The sequence below is a fragment of the Dendropsophus ebraccatus genome, chromosome 2 (assembly GCF_027789765.1).
Source record: "Dendropsophus ebraccatus isolate aDenEbr1 chromosome 2, aDenEbr1.pat, whole genome shotgun sequence".
Taxonomy (NCBI): domain Eukaryota; kingdom Metazoa; phylum Chordata; class Amphibia; order Anura; family Hylidae; genus Dendropsophus; species Dendropsophus ebraccatus.
This window is the reverse complement of record NC_091455.1, coordinates 80,713,126-80,731,985: the sequence shown is the minus strand read 5'-3', so window position 1 is coordinate 80,731,985 and position 18,860 is coordinate 80,713,126. Positions and strand designations below refer to the sequence as shown.

Here is an 18,860-nt window from a genome sequence, read left to right as displayed (position 1 = left end):
CATGAGACATCCTATTGAAAGAAAGGGACAGGCGGAACTTCAAGTAGAATCCCCGCAGCAGACTCTGCTTGAAATTCTGCAGACAATTCTGTAGTGTGAACAGATCCTGCCATAATCAGAAAACTTGAAATATAACTTTGAATTGCAATCTAGTTTTGATATAAATGATAAAATGCTAATTGTGCAAAGGGTAAAGACAATGGGGAAGAGTTATCAAACTGGTGTAAAGTAGAATTGTCTTAGTTGCCCCCTAGCAACCAATCAGATTCCACCTTTCATTCCTCACAGATTCTTTGGAAAATGAAAGGTGGAATCTGATTGGTTGCTAGGGGCAACTAAGACAATTCTACTTTACACCAGTTTGATAAATCTCTCCCAATGAGCTCCTGTAGCCATACTTTGTGTGGATAGATGCAGTGTTTCAGCTACATGCTGTTATGATGTATTTCAGACTTTAACTCTGTCCCATGCATTATGATAATAAACAGGAAACACGGAAGTAAAGAAACATTGCCAGATTTAAAATGCCAAAAAAATTCACTTTTAAATCAATATGAAGAAAGTCAAAGGCTTCCTGCTAATCTAAACAGCAGCAGTAGCAGCAGTCAGTACAGACTCGGCCACCCATCTGCACAGGCTGTTTATAAACTTAAACTAACAACACAAGATTTACAGTAGACTGGGGGGGAAACCTGAATAAATTATGCTAGTGCCATTTATTTACACTAACTTATATTGGTTTACGATCCCAGAATGAAAGATCTTTTGTATTCTGCTGGGTCACAGCAAGTAGAAAACAAACAGCTGGATACAAAAGGTAAATGTTGTTCTGTCACACTATGATGCCATTTACTCCTTCCATTTATTTCCGTTTCACCAGTAATATCAGCTATGTATTGTTTGAGGTTGTTACTTAATTTATCTACAATGAATGACCATGTAAATGTTCTCAAATGATAAACATTCACTCTGCAACTATTGGAGCAAACTTACGCCATGCCTAGGAATAATGTTGAAATTCAAAATAGATATTTGGACATACAACCCCTAGCAAAACACTAAAAGGATGTTTACCTGTTTTATGCAAACACATAAATTACAAATAAAATATAGGGAAACTGGACAGAATGATGACTGAAGTACATTACAACACTATATAACTTTTTAATGTGTTTCAATCAATCACTGTTAAAAACATTTGCACCAGAGTTGTGCTTCAACAAGGCTGCCCAGAATTCCCCTTTAACTCAAGTACATAAAAAATTAAAACTCAAATTTGTATTCTTTTAAAGAAGGACGCCACTTTAGTTGATTTCAATTGGGCTGTTCAAACTAACCATATATTTATGGATCCGCAATCCGCAAAAATTACTGACAAGCTCTAGTACAGACCATATTATCCCATCGAAGTCTATGGGAGAGTTGTAATTTTTGCAGATCTGTAATTTTTACGGATTAAATATTCATAATGTCCACAAATCTGGATGAGTTACCACTTTAAACCATTGCAATATATTTAACTATCACTTTCCCTTTTTTTATATATTTTTTTTATATATATAATTAACAAAAAAAATATATACTACAATATATATTTTTTCCTGATCAGAAAATCCTTAAAGCTTTCCTTATGGTTTCATAGTAACATGATAAAGAATATTGTTTATCATTATTGAAGACCATGTTGTAATAAAAGCTTAAAGGGGGACTCCGGTTAAAAAAGGCTTAAAATCCATTCAATGCCCACCGATAATTTAAGCTTGTTTGTAATACATTTCTATTACATGAATTGGGCTGTTTGTCTGCAGCACATCATGATTCACACCATGAAACTGCTGTAAATTCTCACTTCCTGGTCCACTCTGTCTCCACTCCATTCTGAGACCCAAGTCACATAATCTCTGTCTCTTCTGTTGCCAGGCAAGCTGTAAAAGCTCATCTGTAACCCTGCCCACCACTGACATCACACAGTGATAACCTGGGCAAGAGCGGGGAAACAACAGCCTGTCCTGAGTAGTATAGGGGAAAGGAAAATGTAAATTACTAACCTGGTAATTTCTTTTCTTTGAGCCCATGACGGCACCCCTGGAGAGGTCCACCTCCCACTCCCATAGGACAGGAAACAGGATACAGGAAGTCCCTGGATCTTTAAAAAGCATGCACTCCCTCTTAGCACCAGAATTCAACAAGGACCTAGGAGCGAAGCTTGAGATGCACATACAAAACAAAAAGAAAACATCTCCCTTTTCTTTTTTCTTTTTTTTTTCTTTTTTATTATATACATACATACACACACATATATATATATATATATATATATATATATATATATATATATATATAGACATAAATATATTTTTTTTTCAGTAACTCTATTTACATACTATGACATATCTACATAATTCAGGGTGGGTTTTAGGCAGGGTGCAGTCATGGGCTCAAAGAAAAGAAATTACCAGGTTAGTAATTTACATTTTCTCTCATCGCCCTATGACGGCACCCCTGGAGATTGGACTAGGAATAGCACCGCCTAGGGAGGGACTACTGCCTGCAGTACCCTGCGGCCAAAGGTTAGCTCTTCATTAGAACCTAGCTGGAGTCTATAATGACGGAAAAATGTATGGGGAGTACTCCAAGTTGCTGCCTTACATATTCGTTCAATGGTAACCGATGCTCTCTCTGCCCAAGATGTTGCTACTGCTCTGGTAGAATGTGCCCCAAAGCCTACTGGTATCTCTTTACCCGCACTTTGTCTTTGTTCCAGGGAAGGGAAGGTGGAGCAGCCACCTTCCAACTCCTGCTCCTGCTCCCATAGGGACAGGAAACAGAACTGGTGCTAAGAGGGAGCGCATGCTTTTTAAAGATCCAGGGACTTCCTGTATCCTGTTTCCTGTCCTATGGGAGTGGGAGGTGGACCTCTCCAGGGGTGCCGTCATAGGGCGATGAGAGAAATACTGTTTTTCATCTTTCTTTTTCTACTCTATATATGTAAATGAATAGATAGACAGAAATATAGATGCTCTTTTAACTGTGCAAAGCAAAAGCAGATTAAAGCAGTCATGGGCAGATACTACAAGACAGGGGCGTGAACCCAGCAGTTGGTTCTGAGGTGAAATGCATGCTGGTAGATGTAGTTTTCAGCCATGATCCAAAACTGGAATCTCCTTTATAAAAGTTTGAACCTGGGGCTAGGAACAAGCAGCGTAGAAAAGTGGGAAAGGTCTCAAACAATCCGTGGGAGATCAGTGAGTGCACCTATATGCCTTTTTGTGAATTTTATTTTTTATGGGATTGCTGGAGTTCCGCTTTAAGGAGGAGGCATGTAGGCCCATCATTGTAGCTGTTGAAAGGCTATTAGATATGGGAAAGTAACTACTGTTTAGGCCTCAAGAACACAGGCATTTTATTCCAGTTTCTACTTAATCCATTTCTTCACAAAAGAAAATAATCTTTCATTGAGATCATTAATCTCTATGAATAAAAGAAGCAGCCATGCAAACGTAATGCACTACAAACAATGGTGGAAGTAGGACATAATGTTTAAATATTATCTGGTATCCCCTACTCACTGATTCTGTGGGAATGAATGTAGCACCTGCTCCTCTTAATTTTGTATCTACTTATGCTGTCTACCAACAAGGGTTAAAAGTAAATAAACCATTTTCAACTGTATTACATAGATTGGTTAACTATAGCTATGGCCAGGCCAAAAAGCATTACAGCTCCGGACAATCAGCTCCAGACCCAAACAGGTTATAGGTCTACAGGAGCCTGCACTTGGCTCCCCAATAATTCTCCACGCAAGGGCAATGTGTTCAGGGATGAGTTCTTTTAAAACAATAAATGACACTTACTCCCTAGGTCCAGCTCTGCTGCCGCTATCCTGCAGCTCTGTCCCGCTGTTCGGCCGCTTCCAGGTCCTGGGGCTGTGACATTGCAGGCTTGCACAGCCACTCAGCGGCTGCAGCGGTGTCCCACCTCAGTCACTGATTGGCAAGACAGACCGGTAGTGGCCAAACAGCGGGACAGAGGAGCAGGATAGTGGCAGCAGCTCAGGAGCTATGGAGGTAGGTGTGATTTACTATTTTAAAAGAACCCATCCCTGGGCACATTTTAAAAAATGCCCCATGCACTAAGTAACCTCTCAAAGTGTACCAGTCGTTATAAAAAAAAAAAAAAGCTTTAAACATGTCATAGAGACATGTCAAAGGTTTTGATCGATCCAGGTCGGAAGCTGCAGTGCGTCCACTCTCGTCTAAAAAAAATAAATAAAAATAAAAAGAGTTGGACTTATAATGGGCTCCTATGGAGCGCAATTGTGTAGCTGCGGTCCTCTCCCGGCTCTATTTCACGATCTTTGCGGGTCTGAACACTCAGACCTGGACAGATCAAAACTTTTGACATGTCTCTGTGACCTGTCAAAAGTTTTTTTATGCATATGACACTAAAGATATGTTTGTACCATGGCATATAGCTGCTAAGGATATGCAAAATACTGTATATGTGTATGATCAGCAAAGCAAATGGGGTCCTAACTTACTAGAGAACATACTGTGTCTGGATGAAGAATGAAAGGGTGTGATCACTCTGTTCGGTCAAGTAATGGGGATTTTTTAAAAATCAGACTTCCCTAATCATAAATTTATGGTCATTAGCCTATGGCTGTATCCATGTTTTTCCGGAGTCCCTAGTGCTGCATCCAACATCAGCAGTCACTGATAATGAAAGCGAAGTTCATCAAAGTTTGCTCTACTCTAATGGTCATGAATGTGTACTCCCAGAAAACCCCTTTAACCCCTTAAGGACAGAGCCTGAAATGGCCTTAATGACAGAGACAAATTTTATGAATATGACCAGTGTCACTTTAGTCATTAATACCTTCGGGATAGGGCTGGGCGGTATACCGCAAAAATACCGATACCGTCACTGGCGTCGGTTAACCGACCTCAACTCTGCCAGGACGGTATCTGCGGTATTTCCCCCCCCACCCGGCGGCCGCGTGCTCTGGTGCAGGGAGAGAGAGGGGTCCCGGGTGAAGAGGTGAAGGCTGGACAGCTGATGATCCGATTTACCTCCCGAGCCAGGACACATATACTGCTGCAGGGGAAGGGATGGAAGATCCTGCTGCGGGGGGCTGAAGAGGAAGACTGGAGATGTGACAGGCTGCACACAGACGGCAGGGCCCCCTCCAGTGAGTGCTTTGTGCTGCTGCTGCCGGGGGCTCACTTCTAGCTTCTCTGGAAGCTGCACGGTGAGCCCTGCCCCCCCTCCCCCGCACATACAGTTGGGGTCAGGTATGGGTCGGCACCACCATGCTTCACTGGCCACCGCACTCTGTCCCGCACTGGAATTCTCGGAGCCCCGTTATGTTTTGTCAGTGCTGGAAGCGGCCGTGTGTGACGCTCAGTCCGGAACACAGATACATGTGCTACAGCACTGCGTGACAGGGGCCGAGGATTCCTGTGCGGGAGAGAGAGAGCGGTGCCCGGGGGAACATGGAGGTGCCGACCTATACCTGACCCCCTGCAGCCACTGAGTGACTGGGGATGGATGGATGGATAGATAGAAGATAGATAGATGATATGATATAGATAGATGATATAGATAGATATCATCTATCTCCTATCTATCTATCTATCTATCTATCTATCATGTATCTATCATGTATCTATCATGTATCTATCATGTATCTATCATGTATCTATCATGTATCTATCTATCATGTATCTATCTATCTATCTATCTATCTATCTATCTATCTATCATGTATCTATCTCCTATCTATCTATCTCCTATCTATCTCTCACTATCTATCTCCTATCTATCTATCTATCTATCTATCTATCTATCTATCTATCTATCTGTCAATCAATCATCTATCTATCTATCTATCTATCTACTATTATCTATCGATCTATCTCCTATCTATCTATCTATCTATCACAATTTAGTGCATTCACAGTAATGATAATGGGAGTGCCAGCAACAGAGAATGGGTTAACATCTCCTCTTCAATATCTATCTATTATCTGTCTATCTATCTATCTATCTATCTATTATCTGTCTATCTATCTATCTATCTCCTATATCTATCTATCTATCTGTCAATCAATTATCTATCTATCTCCTATCTATCTATCTCCTATCTATCTATCTATCTATCTATCTATCTATCTATCTATCTATCTATCTATCTCCTATCTATCTATCTATCTCCTATCTATCTCCTATCTATCTCCTATCTATCTCCTATCTATGTATCTATATCATCTATCTATCTCCTATCTATCTATCTATCTATCTCCTATCTATCTATCTATCTATCTATCTATCTATCTATCTATATCATCTATCTCCTATCTATCTCCTATCTATCTCCTATCTATCTCCTATCTATCTATCTATCTATCTATCTATCTCCTATCTATATCATCTATCTATCTATCTATCTATCTCCTATCTATCTATATCCTATATATCTCCTATCTATCTATCTCCTATCTATCTGTCTATACATACACGCACACACACACACACACCCACCACCCACCACACACCACACACACATATATGTGTGTGTGTGTATGTATAGACAGATAGATAGGAGATAGATAGATAGATGATATACGTAGATAGGAGATAGATAGATAGATAGATAGATAGGAGATAGATGATATAGATACACTCTGATGGTAATACAAACGTGAATTTATTACATATAACAATGTGCAGCAAACTTTACAAGTAATATACGATGTTTCGCCGTCTCCTACGCCATTTTCAAGTGGCACTTGAAAATGGTGTAGGAGACGCCAAAACGTTGTGTACTACTTGTGAAGTTTGCTTAGTTATATGGAATAAATCCACGTTTGTATTACCATCGGAAAATGGGGTTTTCAAAAGGGGTGTGGCTTTTAAAAGGGGCGTGTCATAATTATCGTTCAATTTATCGTTACCGCGGCTACATGTACGATAAATCGCGATATTCATTTAGGCCATTATCGCCCAGCCCTACTTCGGGATGCTTTTACCTATCCGGCTGATTCTGAGACTGTTTTCTCGTGACATATTGTACTTTACATTTCTGGTAAATTGGAGTCGATACTCATAACAAATCTTTATGAAAAAAAACCAAATAATGTGAAAAAATGTGAAAAAATGCATTTTTCCAACTTTGAAACTTTTTTGCGTATACAGAAAGTGGTTATACCACATAAATTATATATTAAATAGCATTAGCAACATGTCTACTTTATGTTGGCGGCATTTATTAAACTATCTTTCATTTTTTTTAGGCTATAGGAAGCTTAAAACATTAGCAGCAAATTTCCAAATTTTCAGTAAAATTTCAAAATCAGATATTTTTAGGGACCTGTTCAGGTTTAAAGTGTATTTGAGGGGCCTGTATGTTAGAAAGCCCCACAAAGCACCCCATTTCAGAAACTGCACCCCCCAAACTCTGCAAAAGCACATCCAGAAAGTGTTTTAACCCTTTAGGGGAGTCACAGAAATAAAAGCGAAGTGTGTAAGGAATTTGAAAATTTTAATTTTCTGTGCAGAGATTTTATTGTAATCCAATATTTTTCATAATTATAAACCTATTACCAGAGAAATGCACCCCAATAATTATTGCCCCGTTTCTGCAGTTTATAGAAATACCCCATATGTGGCCCTATTGCGCTATTTGACGCAACCACAAGCCTCAGATATAAGGGAGCGCCTAGTGAATTTCAACGCCTCCGTTATATTTGGTCATTTTTGACTGTACCACTTCAGGTTGGCAGAGGCTCTGGGGTGTCAAAACCTAAAAAACACCCCTAAAGGGACACCATTTAGAAAACTACACCCCTCAAGGAATGTAACAAGGGGTGCGGTGAGCATCTGGACCCCACAGGTGCTTCACAGATTTTCCGAACAATATGGCGTGAAAAAAGAAAAATTTATTTTTTACACTAAAACGTTGTTCTAGCCTTCAATTTTTCATTTTCTTAAAGGGATAAGAGGCAAAAAAAGACAAAAAATGTGTAGCGCAGTTTCTCCCGAGTACAGAAATACCCCACATGTGGCGATAAAGTGCCAAGGGGGCGCAGGACGAGCCTCCAAAGGGAAGGAGCGCCAATTGGCTTTTGGAAGCTGAATTTCACTGAAAAGGATTTCAAGGGCCATGTCGCATTTACAGAGCCCTCGTGCTGCCAAGACACTGGAAACCCCCCACAAGTGATTCCATTCTGGAAACTACACCCCTCAAGGAATCTAACAAGGGGTGCAGTGAGCATATGGACCCCACTGGTGACGGGCACAAATGTGGAACAATGTGACGTGAAAGGGAAAAATTTCATTTTTTCACTTTCATGGCACAAATGTGCCCGTCATCAAGGGGTTCATATCCTCACTGCACCCCTTGTTAGATTCCTTGAGGGGTGCAGTTTCCAGAATGGGGTCACTTGTGGGGGGTTTCCACTGTCCTGGCAGCACGAGGGCTCTGTAAATGCGACATGGCGTTCATCATCCATTCTAGCCAAATCCAACCTCCAAAATCCAAATGGCGCTCCTTCCCTTCGGAGGCTTGCCCTGCGCCCACATGACGCTTTATGTCTACATGTGGGGTATTTACGGACTCGGGGGAAATTGCTCTACATATATTGTGTGTTTTTTTCTCTTTTAACCCCTTGTGAAAATGATAAATTCAAGGCTAAACCAACATTATAGTGTAAAAAATGTAATATTTCATTTTCACGCCACATTGTTCCACATTTGTGCCCGTCACCAGTGGGGTCCATATGCTCACTACACCCCTTGTTACATTCCTTGAGGGGTGTAGTTTCTATAATGGGGTCACTTGTGGGGGGTTTCAACTGTCTTGGCAACACAGAGGCCTTTTGAATGCAACATGGCCCCTCAAAATCCATTCCATCCAAATCCAGCCTTCAAAAATGAAATGGCGCTCCTTCCCTTCGGAGGCTTGCCCTGCGCCCACATGGCGCTTTATGTCCACATGTTGGGAATTTCCGTACTCAGGGGAAATTGCGCTACACATTTTTTTTTTTTTTCTCCTCTTTTAACCCCTTGTGAAAATGATATATTCAAGGCTAAACCAACATTATAGTGTAAAAAATGTAATATTTCATTTTCACGCCACATTGTTCCACATTTGTGTCCGTCACCAGTGGGGTCCATATGCTCACTACACCCCTTGTTACATTCCTTGAGGGGTGCAATTTCCATAATGGGGGTCACTTGTGGGGGGTTTCAACTGTCTTGGCAACACAGGGGCCTTTTGAATGCAACATGGCCCCTCGAAATCCATTCCATCCAAATCCAGCCTTCAAAAACCAAATGGCGCTCCTTCCCTTCGGAGGCTTACCCTGCACCCGCATGGCGCTTTATGTCCACATGTGGGGTATTTCCGTACTCAGGGGAAATTGCTCTACACATTAAATGTTTTTTTTTATCTTTTAACCCCTTGTGAAAATGAAAAAAAATGACAAGATTAATAATTTAGAGTAAAAATTTTACAAAAATTACACTAAATGTTGGTCTAGCCTTGATTTTTTTCCATTTCCACAAGGGGTTAAAAAAGAAAATGAACACAAAACGTGTAGGGTAGTGTCCCCTGAGTACGAAAATACCCCACATGTGGGCATAATGTGCCATATGGGCACAGGGCAAGTCACCAAAGGGACAGAGCGCCATTTAGAGGCTGGAATGGAGGATGGAGGCCATGTCGCAATTACAAAGCTCCTGTGCTGCCAGGACAGTAGAAACCCCCGACAAGTGACCCTATTCTGGAAACTACACCCCATAAGGAATCTAACAAGGGGTGCAGTGAGCATATGGACCCCACTGGTGACGGGCACTTACGTAGAACATGTGCCGAGAAAATAAAAAATACAATTTTTTTCATTTTCACGTCCCAAATGTGGCCGTCACCAGGGGGCCATATCCCCGCTGCCCCCCTTCTTAGATTCCTTATGGGGTGTAGTTTCCAGAATGGGGTCACTTGTGGGGGGTTTCTACTGTCCTGGCCGCACAGAGGCTTTGTAATTGCATCATGGCATCCTCTAATGGGAATGGCGGCCATACCTATTTAGCTGGGGAAAAGGGACAATTCTAATTTATTTGGGGGTATTAGGCCAATTATTAGTTTATAAGGTTGGAAATGACAGGTGTCCATCAAACTCAACCTGTGTTGATCCAGAGGAAGGCAAAAACCCCTCGTGAGGCAGACGACAGTAGCCTCATCACAGGGGAAAAATTCCTTCCCGACTCCATAATGGCGATCAGAATAACCCTGGATCAACGTGACCCCTGAAATAGGAATAAGGGACAGAATTTAGATAATGTAGAACTCCGATGACGTGTGGTGCGCCTTGGAGCGATCCAGTATGCAGAGGCCGGGGGGATCAGGACAGGTGTCACACGGGAAAATGGTGTCCTTCCTGATCCCCCTGTTACCCCACACTCTGCACTTCTTCTGGGGTCTCCCTTTCTCCAGTGTGGGGGACGACACCTGGAAAATGTTGTCCTGGTGCGATACGGGGTCCTTCATATCCAGAAGCGCTGGGTCCGCTCCATGGCTGCTAAATATTAGGGCGCTATTACTGCTTCTGATATTTTCGGATCGTGCCGCAAGCTACAGTAGCTCAGGCAGCGAGGGACCGGAAGAGGGGGGTGCTGGTATAAAAGTTATCCCCGTACAGGTGGTAACCTTTATCCAGCAGTGGGAAGATCAGTTCCCGGACGATCTCCCCACTAACTCCAAGGATGGGGGGGAAGGGGGCATCTGGGGGCTGGATTCGGGTGTCCCTTCCTACATACACTCTAAGGGTACGTGCACACTGCGGAATCGCGACAGATAACCCTTCGTGCATTCCACAGCTGGCACCCACCGGCGGACTGATGCAGGCGCACGTCTCCACACGTGTCATAGACTCCATTCTATGCACGGGCGGATTCCGCTCTCCGTCCAACGTGTTCATTCTTTGGATGGACGACGGATTCCGCCCGTGCATAGAATGATAGAATGGAGTCTATGACACGGGTGGAGACATGCGCCCGCATCAGTCCGCCGGTGGGTGCCAGCTGCGGAATGCACAAAGGGTTATCCTTCGCCATTCCGCAGTTTGCACGTACCCGAAATCTGTAAGTGTACCCTGAGGTACGCTCACAGAGTTTGTAGAATTTCACACCATGCCGTCATCTCTTATTGGGACGGTACTGGCGGAAAAGACGTGTCTGGGGGGCAGCGTACGCTACGCTACTCCCAGACACGTCACTGGATGATGAGGATGAATGGAGGAAAGAAGGACCCCCCCATTCATCCTCACTGGCTGTTTTGGTGTCGGAGGCAATAATAACGTATCCCTCTGACGCCGAAAACACCCTGGGGGCCATCTTTATATGGGGATTAGTATATGGGGTATGTAGTGGTGTAGTGTCAAACTTTATTCAATGTAGTGTGGTGTAATGTAGTGTTTTTTACGTGTTTTTTTACAGTAAGTATAAAAAAAAAACCTACGCCAACAAAGGAGTTGCTGATAAATGCCGCACTTATGTTCGGCACTTATAAGCAGACAGTGGCAGTAGAATATAGAAAAAAACACCCTACGCCAAAAAGGAGGAGTTGCTGATTAGCAGTGCACTTTCGTGCGATGCTGATCAACACTCAGCGGCGATAGGGTGCGGAAAATAGAAAAAAATAAAATGTGGGAAAAAAAAATTTTTTTTTTTTATATTCTGAATATCCCTGTAGCTGCTGATAAGTGTATTACACATATCAGCCGCTAGGGGGCAGCAGAGCGCAAAATCCGGAAAATGACGAGGCTGGAGCCGAAAATAGCCGAAAGAAGACGACGAGGACCGCCGGAAAGACCCGAAGACCGAACGGAATGACGGAGGACGCCGCGAACCCGGAAGACGCCGATCAGGAGCCCGGGACAGGTGAGTAATGTACAAATACCTGCTCTGGACCCCTCGGCTACCTAGCTGAGGGGTCCAGGGCAGGTATTTACTATTTTGTGGGACTCTGATCGCCGTGCCACCGGCCCGATCGCCGTGAACGGCCGGCCGGCCGTTCACGGCGATCGGGCCGGTGGCACGGCGATCAACATTACTTTTTACAGTAATGGCGGTCGGTGCCGTCCTCGGACAGCACCGACCGCCATTTTTTTCCGGGTCATCGGGTCACCGATGACCCGGAAAGGTTCCGATCGCCGCTATTGGCTGATCTGAATTGATCAGCCTATAGCAGCGATCGTAAGCACGGGGGGTGTTAACCACCCCCCGTGCCGAGAAGCTATGATGGCCTGCTATGATTTATAGCAGGCCATCTTCCCCGACCGCTGTGTGTGAACACGCAGCGATCGGGGAAACATCGGGCGTAAATTTACGCCCTGATGCGCTAAGTACCATGGCGCCAGGGCGTAAGTTTACGCCCGATGTCGTTAAGGGGTTAAAGTAAATGTATGAACAAGTCCTCATAGTGTATAGATTGATATAATGGTCAAAAATGCTTTTCTTTTATTTAAAATTATTGTAGCATTTTAAAACTCTGTAAAAGTAATTGTGCTAAATGTACTTCATTGCTGATGTCAGATATGAAGCCCTGAAAGCCAGCAAAGAGCCTGTGGCTGATGGCATGGGTGGCTTCCTGACACAGATGAGTTAACTTTCCACCACAGGAAAAACACTCAATAGTTGCTGATATATTCAGTTTCAGCACAATCTGCCTTTCTGGCACACATCTTGCTATCGTCTGAAAGTACTCATCACAATTGTTTGATACCAATCTTGTGAATTGCAACATGAGTGATGTACTTATCAGGGCATCATGAAAAATAGAGCAATATTAAAAGGAATATGGAAAGCAGCTGAGAAGAAATGCAGAATTCCTATATGCCTGGAATGTTCTAGAAACAAGTTGTTTTGTTTGCTATGCTGTCAGTATCTTTGCCATCAGAAATAATACGCTGCTCTAACTTCAAATGTAAGAACTTCTTTCATTTTTGTTTTTTTGATGATAGTCATGATGACAACTTTTTTTGGTCCATCAAACTCAGCAGTACAATTACATGAATTTGCTTTTAATAAATTACCATTTTTGCATATATCAGTCAAAGCACCAAGTCTAAATAGTAGCAAAGTAAATGCATTATTAATTTAATTGCCACAACCTATTTAGCTAGCTTCTATCATAATTTGCTGTAACATGCAACCTATCAGAGAACAGAGTCAAATCTAAAGCGCACAAAGTAAACAGATTAGATTGTCCTGGAGAGATTAGAATGTAGCAAGCTTGCACTATTCCAGCCAGTACATTAATGTTTTAAACAGGTAAGACAAAATAACTCAATTTGCAGAACAATGAACATTCGCTTTGCTGATGAAGACGTTTTCCAGCCTTTCGCAGCCCTAAAACTATATCAATAAAAGGGGAAAAACATTAGTTGCAAGAGCACCAGCAGCATGGGTGTAACTACCAGGGTGGCATTTGCCAGGGGGTTCATCTCTACCCAGAGATGAGGTACAGTTAGTGATCACTGTACAATAAAAGCCAAGAGTAGGAAAATTACCTGAAATTAGCTAACCAAACTGTGAATACTAAAGGCCCTATTCCACGGGCAGACAGTGAGGAGTGAACGACCGATGTGAGCGCTCGTTTACTCCTCGTTCCCCACTCGCTGCTGCGGCTATTACACGCGACAGCAGTGAGCGGGTGAGTCCGGGGAGGGCCAAAACTAGCTTCAACTCCGACTCCGACTCCACAGCCCTGCTTCTGATCTCTTAAAGAGGACCTGTCACCCCCCGTGCCGGGGTGACAGGCTCTCGACCCCCTGTTAGATCCCCCTATACTTACGTGATCCCGCCAGGTCCCGCTTCCTGAGCCGGCCGGGTCCTGAAGATTTCAGTGCCCGAAGCCCGGCGCACGCGCTGAGAGATGATTCCGATGCCCATAGAGAATGACGGAGCATTGGACTCCTCATTCATTCTCTATGGGCATCTGACTCTGCTGTCAGCGCGCGCGCCGGGCTTCGGGAGCTGATATCTCCGGGACCCGGACGGCTCAGGAAGCGGGACCTGGCGGGATCACGTAAGTATAGGGGGATCTAACAGGGGGTCGGGAGCCTGTCACCCCGGCACGGGGGGTGACAGGTGTCCTTTAAGGCAGAAATTATATCTTCAGCAGGATTATATGCACTAAGGCACATTAAGAAGAACAAAAAGGTTGAAACTTGGTAGGCAAGGTACGGTGAGTGGAGCCTCAGTTGCGAATCTCAAAACACGGGAATAGCCAGATTATCCCTCCAGGGAGGGAAAGCCTGTTGTCGTGTCGCAATACTCGCCACAGAGCTAGACTTTGACGCAAAAGGGGCCACCCTGGAATTTCCCTATTTACGTACCTTCAAGATAGCTGCTTTTAATCCAAGATCTGTCCTGGGGTCCGTTCGGCCGGTGATGCGGTTATTATCCTACAAAACAACTTTTAAACTTGCAGCCCTGTGTCAAATTGGCGTGGCTTAAAGTGTGTGTGCACTCATCACTAGGAATGCCCCAGGCAGCATTTTTCTTATTCATCACCTGTTTGAACACTGCACAGGTTCATTAACGATCCAACACATGTACAGTGTTCACACAGGTGATGAAAAGGAGAAATTGTTCCTAATGAGGCATTTCTAATGATAAAGAGGGAGGGGAGGAGGGATGGAGGAGTGTCGCAATCCTAGGCCATGGACACTCTAGGCCACGCCAACACAGGGCTCCAAGTTTAAAAGTTGTTTTTTAGGATAATAACTGCATCACCTGCCAAACGGACCCCAGGACAGATCTTGGATTAAAAGCAGCTATCCGAAAGTACAAGCGGTTTGGGGAGGTCAGATTGTGGGTACAGAGTCGCTTTAAGCCTCATTGGGTTTCCAGTATTGAAACGTAAACCGGGAAATTCCAGGGTGGCCCCTTTTGCGTCAAAGTCTAGCTCTGTGGCGAGTATTGCGACACGACAACAGGCTTTCCTTCCCTGGAAGGATAATCTGGCTATTCCCGTGTTTTGAGATTCGCAACTGAGGCTCCACTCACCGTACCCTGCCTACCAAGTTCCTACCTTCTTGTTCTTCTGAGTGTTCCTTCATGCATATAATCCTGCTGAATTTATAATTTCTGCCTTAAGAGATCAGAAGTGCAGTGATATAGTAGTTAACAGGTTGTCCTGATTTTTTGATTCCTGGTGCTCACTTCCTTCTGGGGAGGGGGGGGCAGTTAAGGGTGGCTGCATGTTGTGTTATTCAATAGCTTCAGGACCCTGCAGCGACACTGGGAAGCGATCAGTAACCAGGTGTGGGGGTGGTTTCCCCAACACGCATATACTTCCAACAGCAGCAAGAGAAAGTGACCACTGATAAGAAAACTAGTCAGATTTTTTTTCTGTTCCCCAGAAAGTGTCTATATGAATCAGATGCAGATAAAAAAAAAGAAGAAGAAAAACTCTAGCTCACACTACCTGTTTTTGCTATCTGAAAATTATGTAGTGTGTCCTCTTGACACTGATCTCTCCTGCCTCTTGTAAGAACTGATACAGAGAAACCTATGACAAGTACACAAGCTGAAGCTGCACCTCATAGAACTACACTGAGATTCTGCAGTGTGAGGGGACAGAACTTATTTGATCAATTCACTGGCTGCACTTACAAAGTACTCAAAGCAGGGGGAATGAGTGAGATTATCTGTCAACCCCAAAGCATCATGGGAAATGAAGACTGCATTAGGAAAGCCATATTAAAGAGGAAGAAGAACACAAGAGGCCAGACAACATATAGATCGCACATCAACAAAAAGCCATACACAAGGCATATACATGACCCTTCATGCTATTCTTAAAAGGACGCTCTGACATTCTGTAAAAATGTCAGGACTGGGGTGATATTTGGCAGAGTGCTGGAGAGGGGGAGAATGAAATAAGTAACATGCTCTCATCTTCCCCACTCCATCGCTGATGACGGTATTATGCAGCTCCGGTCCCCCAGTCCCTGGCCACTTCTGGGTCTAAATGGGGACCTCAGATGTGACGCGTCAGGCCCGTTCAGAGCTAAGAACAACACAGATTTTGCAGTCCTTTTTTTTCCATTTCCTATTAGTAGTGAAGCACTGAATAGCACACTGAAGCCAGTACTATTAGTAAGTTATATATTTTGGGGACATAGTTTTATTTCAATACAATTTCTTGATACAGGACTACCAGTTTAATAATGGCCTAGGCGGTACTATGTCTATGGCAAAAAATACTGTACAGAAGATATGCTTTATTTATACCGGTGTAAAAATGAATATAACAGTAATAAAGATCCTGAAGATTTTGAAAACAATATTATCCCTTTAACCCAAAACACAATCTGGCATATTGTACTGCTACTGTGCCAGTCATAATCTAAAATCCCACAGAACAGAAGTACAGAAGAACAGCCAAAAAAACCCAATATTTTCAAAAACAAAATGATAGCAACAACTTTTTTTTACCATCTTATTTTGGTAAACTATATATATTATATGAAAATAATACAATAATCGAATAAATGTACTAATCTGGTCCCTAATGTTAGATGAAATAAACTATATCAATAAATGGGTTTTATGGGCTTAGCTTATTGTGAGATAATAATTGTTCATTATGCTAAACACTCCAACTTTGTAATACAAATATTTAACTTTTTCCCAGTTCCTGAAATTGAAGTGCTAGCCATGTGTGATGTTCAGTGTGTACTTGCAGCCTCACAGATCATGGTTGGTGAGTGAGATAATAAAGGGGCTCAGCAAGCTAACTATGACGTCGGCTCTTCTTTAGAACTGGATATGACATAATCAGGAAATGCATGTTGTAAACAGACAAGAAAGAAATGTGTAACTTGCCCAAACCAAGATGGGGCAAAGAGAAAATGTTTAGGTATGTCTGTAGACTTAAGGCCCTATTCCACCAACAGATCTGACGACAGATTATCTGCCAAAGATTTGAAGCCAAACCCAGGAACAGACTATAGAAAGAGAACAGGTCATAAAGGAAAGACTGGATTTCTCCTCTTTTTAAATCCACTCCTGGGTTTGGCTTTAAATCTTTGGCAGATAATCTGTCGTCAGATCTGTTGGTGGAATAGGGCATTAGGGTACAGGAAGTATAATAAATCAATGTTTATTTTAAATGGTAAATGGGGTTGAAAAATCCCTTCAAGTGTACTAGAAATGGGCGAATTTACAGTACTGTACTAGGCTGGGTTCACATCCGTTTTTTTCATCCATTTTTACAAAATCATTTTTCCATTATAAAAAGTAAAGTATGAAAACGCATCTGTTTTTTTAACATGCACAAAAATGGTCAGCTGTGTTTTTGTGTACGTAAAAATAAAACAGATGTGTTTTAATTCTTCTTTTTATAATAGAGGTTGATGAAAAAACGGTTTAAAATGGATGCACACAAATGCATCAGTTTTTCCATCAGTTTTCTGCAAAAACTGATGAAAAAAATGGATTGCAAAAATGTAGTGTGAAGCCAGCCTTAGCGACATGCTTTGGTGCGCTCGCGCGTCAGCTTGTCAGCCGGCTGCCGTTAAACTCTGTTCTACTCCTGTGCCTGCAAAAGCTGGATGCAGTCCTGGGAAAAGCTTCCCAGGACTGCATCCAGTTTTTCCAGGCACCCATAGCGGAGTTCAAAGGCAGCCAACTGATAAGCTGAAGGGCGAGTGCAGCAAAGCATGTCGCTAACGCTGTAAATTCGCTCATCTCTAAAGGAAACTATAAATTCAGTAGAACAGCTATATCATAAACAGTCCTTTTTATGGTATCAATTACCTTTCTTTTGGTGTTCCAACTCCATGCTTGCCCAGTAAATGGGTGTTCAAATGCTTTCGCATAACAAAAGCCACCCTGAAAAAAAGAAACAGAAATTATAAACAAAGACTATACTATACAAAAAAAAACTGTTATACAAGATATTATATGTGGGTCATAAGATCCTCCATACTTGTCAACAGTACTGATTCTGGTGAAACAATCCAATAAATTAAACTAAACCAAACCATAAAGAAATAGATAGGATTCATGCAAAAAGAAAAAAATCTTTCTACGTAGTTTGGAAGTTCTTAGTTCAGGTCTGAAAACAATACATGTCAAAAACACAAGATACATTACTCTATTTTTAATGAAGAGGATATCAATTTAAATAAACTGTAAACTGGAACTTTTAAAAATACCTATAGAAGCTCATACACAGTACAAAAAATCTTGTTGATACACAGTTTATAAAGGGATGGCTCTACTAGCAGCGTAATAAGTATAGGACGTGTACTGGGTTTTAACACGTCTAATTCTTTGTTCTCATAAGAACTGAGCCCCAGCCGGAAGATTTAGAGGTTTAAGCTAATCATAGGGCCCTTGCACACTGATGAATTATTGTGGAATTGTAGAGGAAAGTTTTCTGCTTGAAATTCCTTGCCTATTCAACTCAGAATTTGGGCAGAATGCAAGCAGAATTCAAGCAGAATTTAAACCCCAATTAACTTCTATAGGATTCCTCTAGCAAAATCCGACCATAGAATTGACCAATTTTTTGGGACGGAAAGCGGATCTGCAGCAGAAAATTCTGCTCAGAAATTCTGCAGTGTGAACAACAGAGTGGAAATTTCATTGAACACAATAAGACATTGCACTGTACATATTTTACAGGAGCAACAAGTAGAAATTAGCAAATATCGAGCACACTCTGTTTCGGACAAACTTGAATCACTGGCGGAACTACTTTCCCCAACTATAGGGAAAAGGAGTCACTGGGCCAGGAGGAGCACGGGACCGACCGACAGCGCTCCTGTCAGTCCCCCGTCTGA

The 18,860-nt window shown here is 42.5% G+C and overlaps 1 protein-coding gene across 1 annotated transcript in view; it reads right to left on the bottom strand.

The window, feature by feature from the left end:
* The window catches only part of ZNF407 (zinc finger protein 407), a 423,344-nt gene that overhangs the window by 239,165 nt on the left and 165,319 nt on the right, over window positions 1-18,860 (bottom strand). The window contains exon 4 of the mRNA XM_069957860.1: window positions 17,830-17,904. Within this exon, the coding sequence (XP_069813961.1) occupies window positions 17,830-17,904 (75 nt within the window). The remainder of the gene's footprint in view (window positions 1-17,829; window positions 17,905-18,860) is intronic.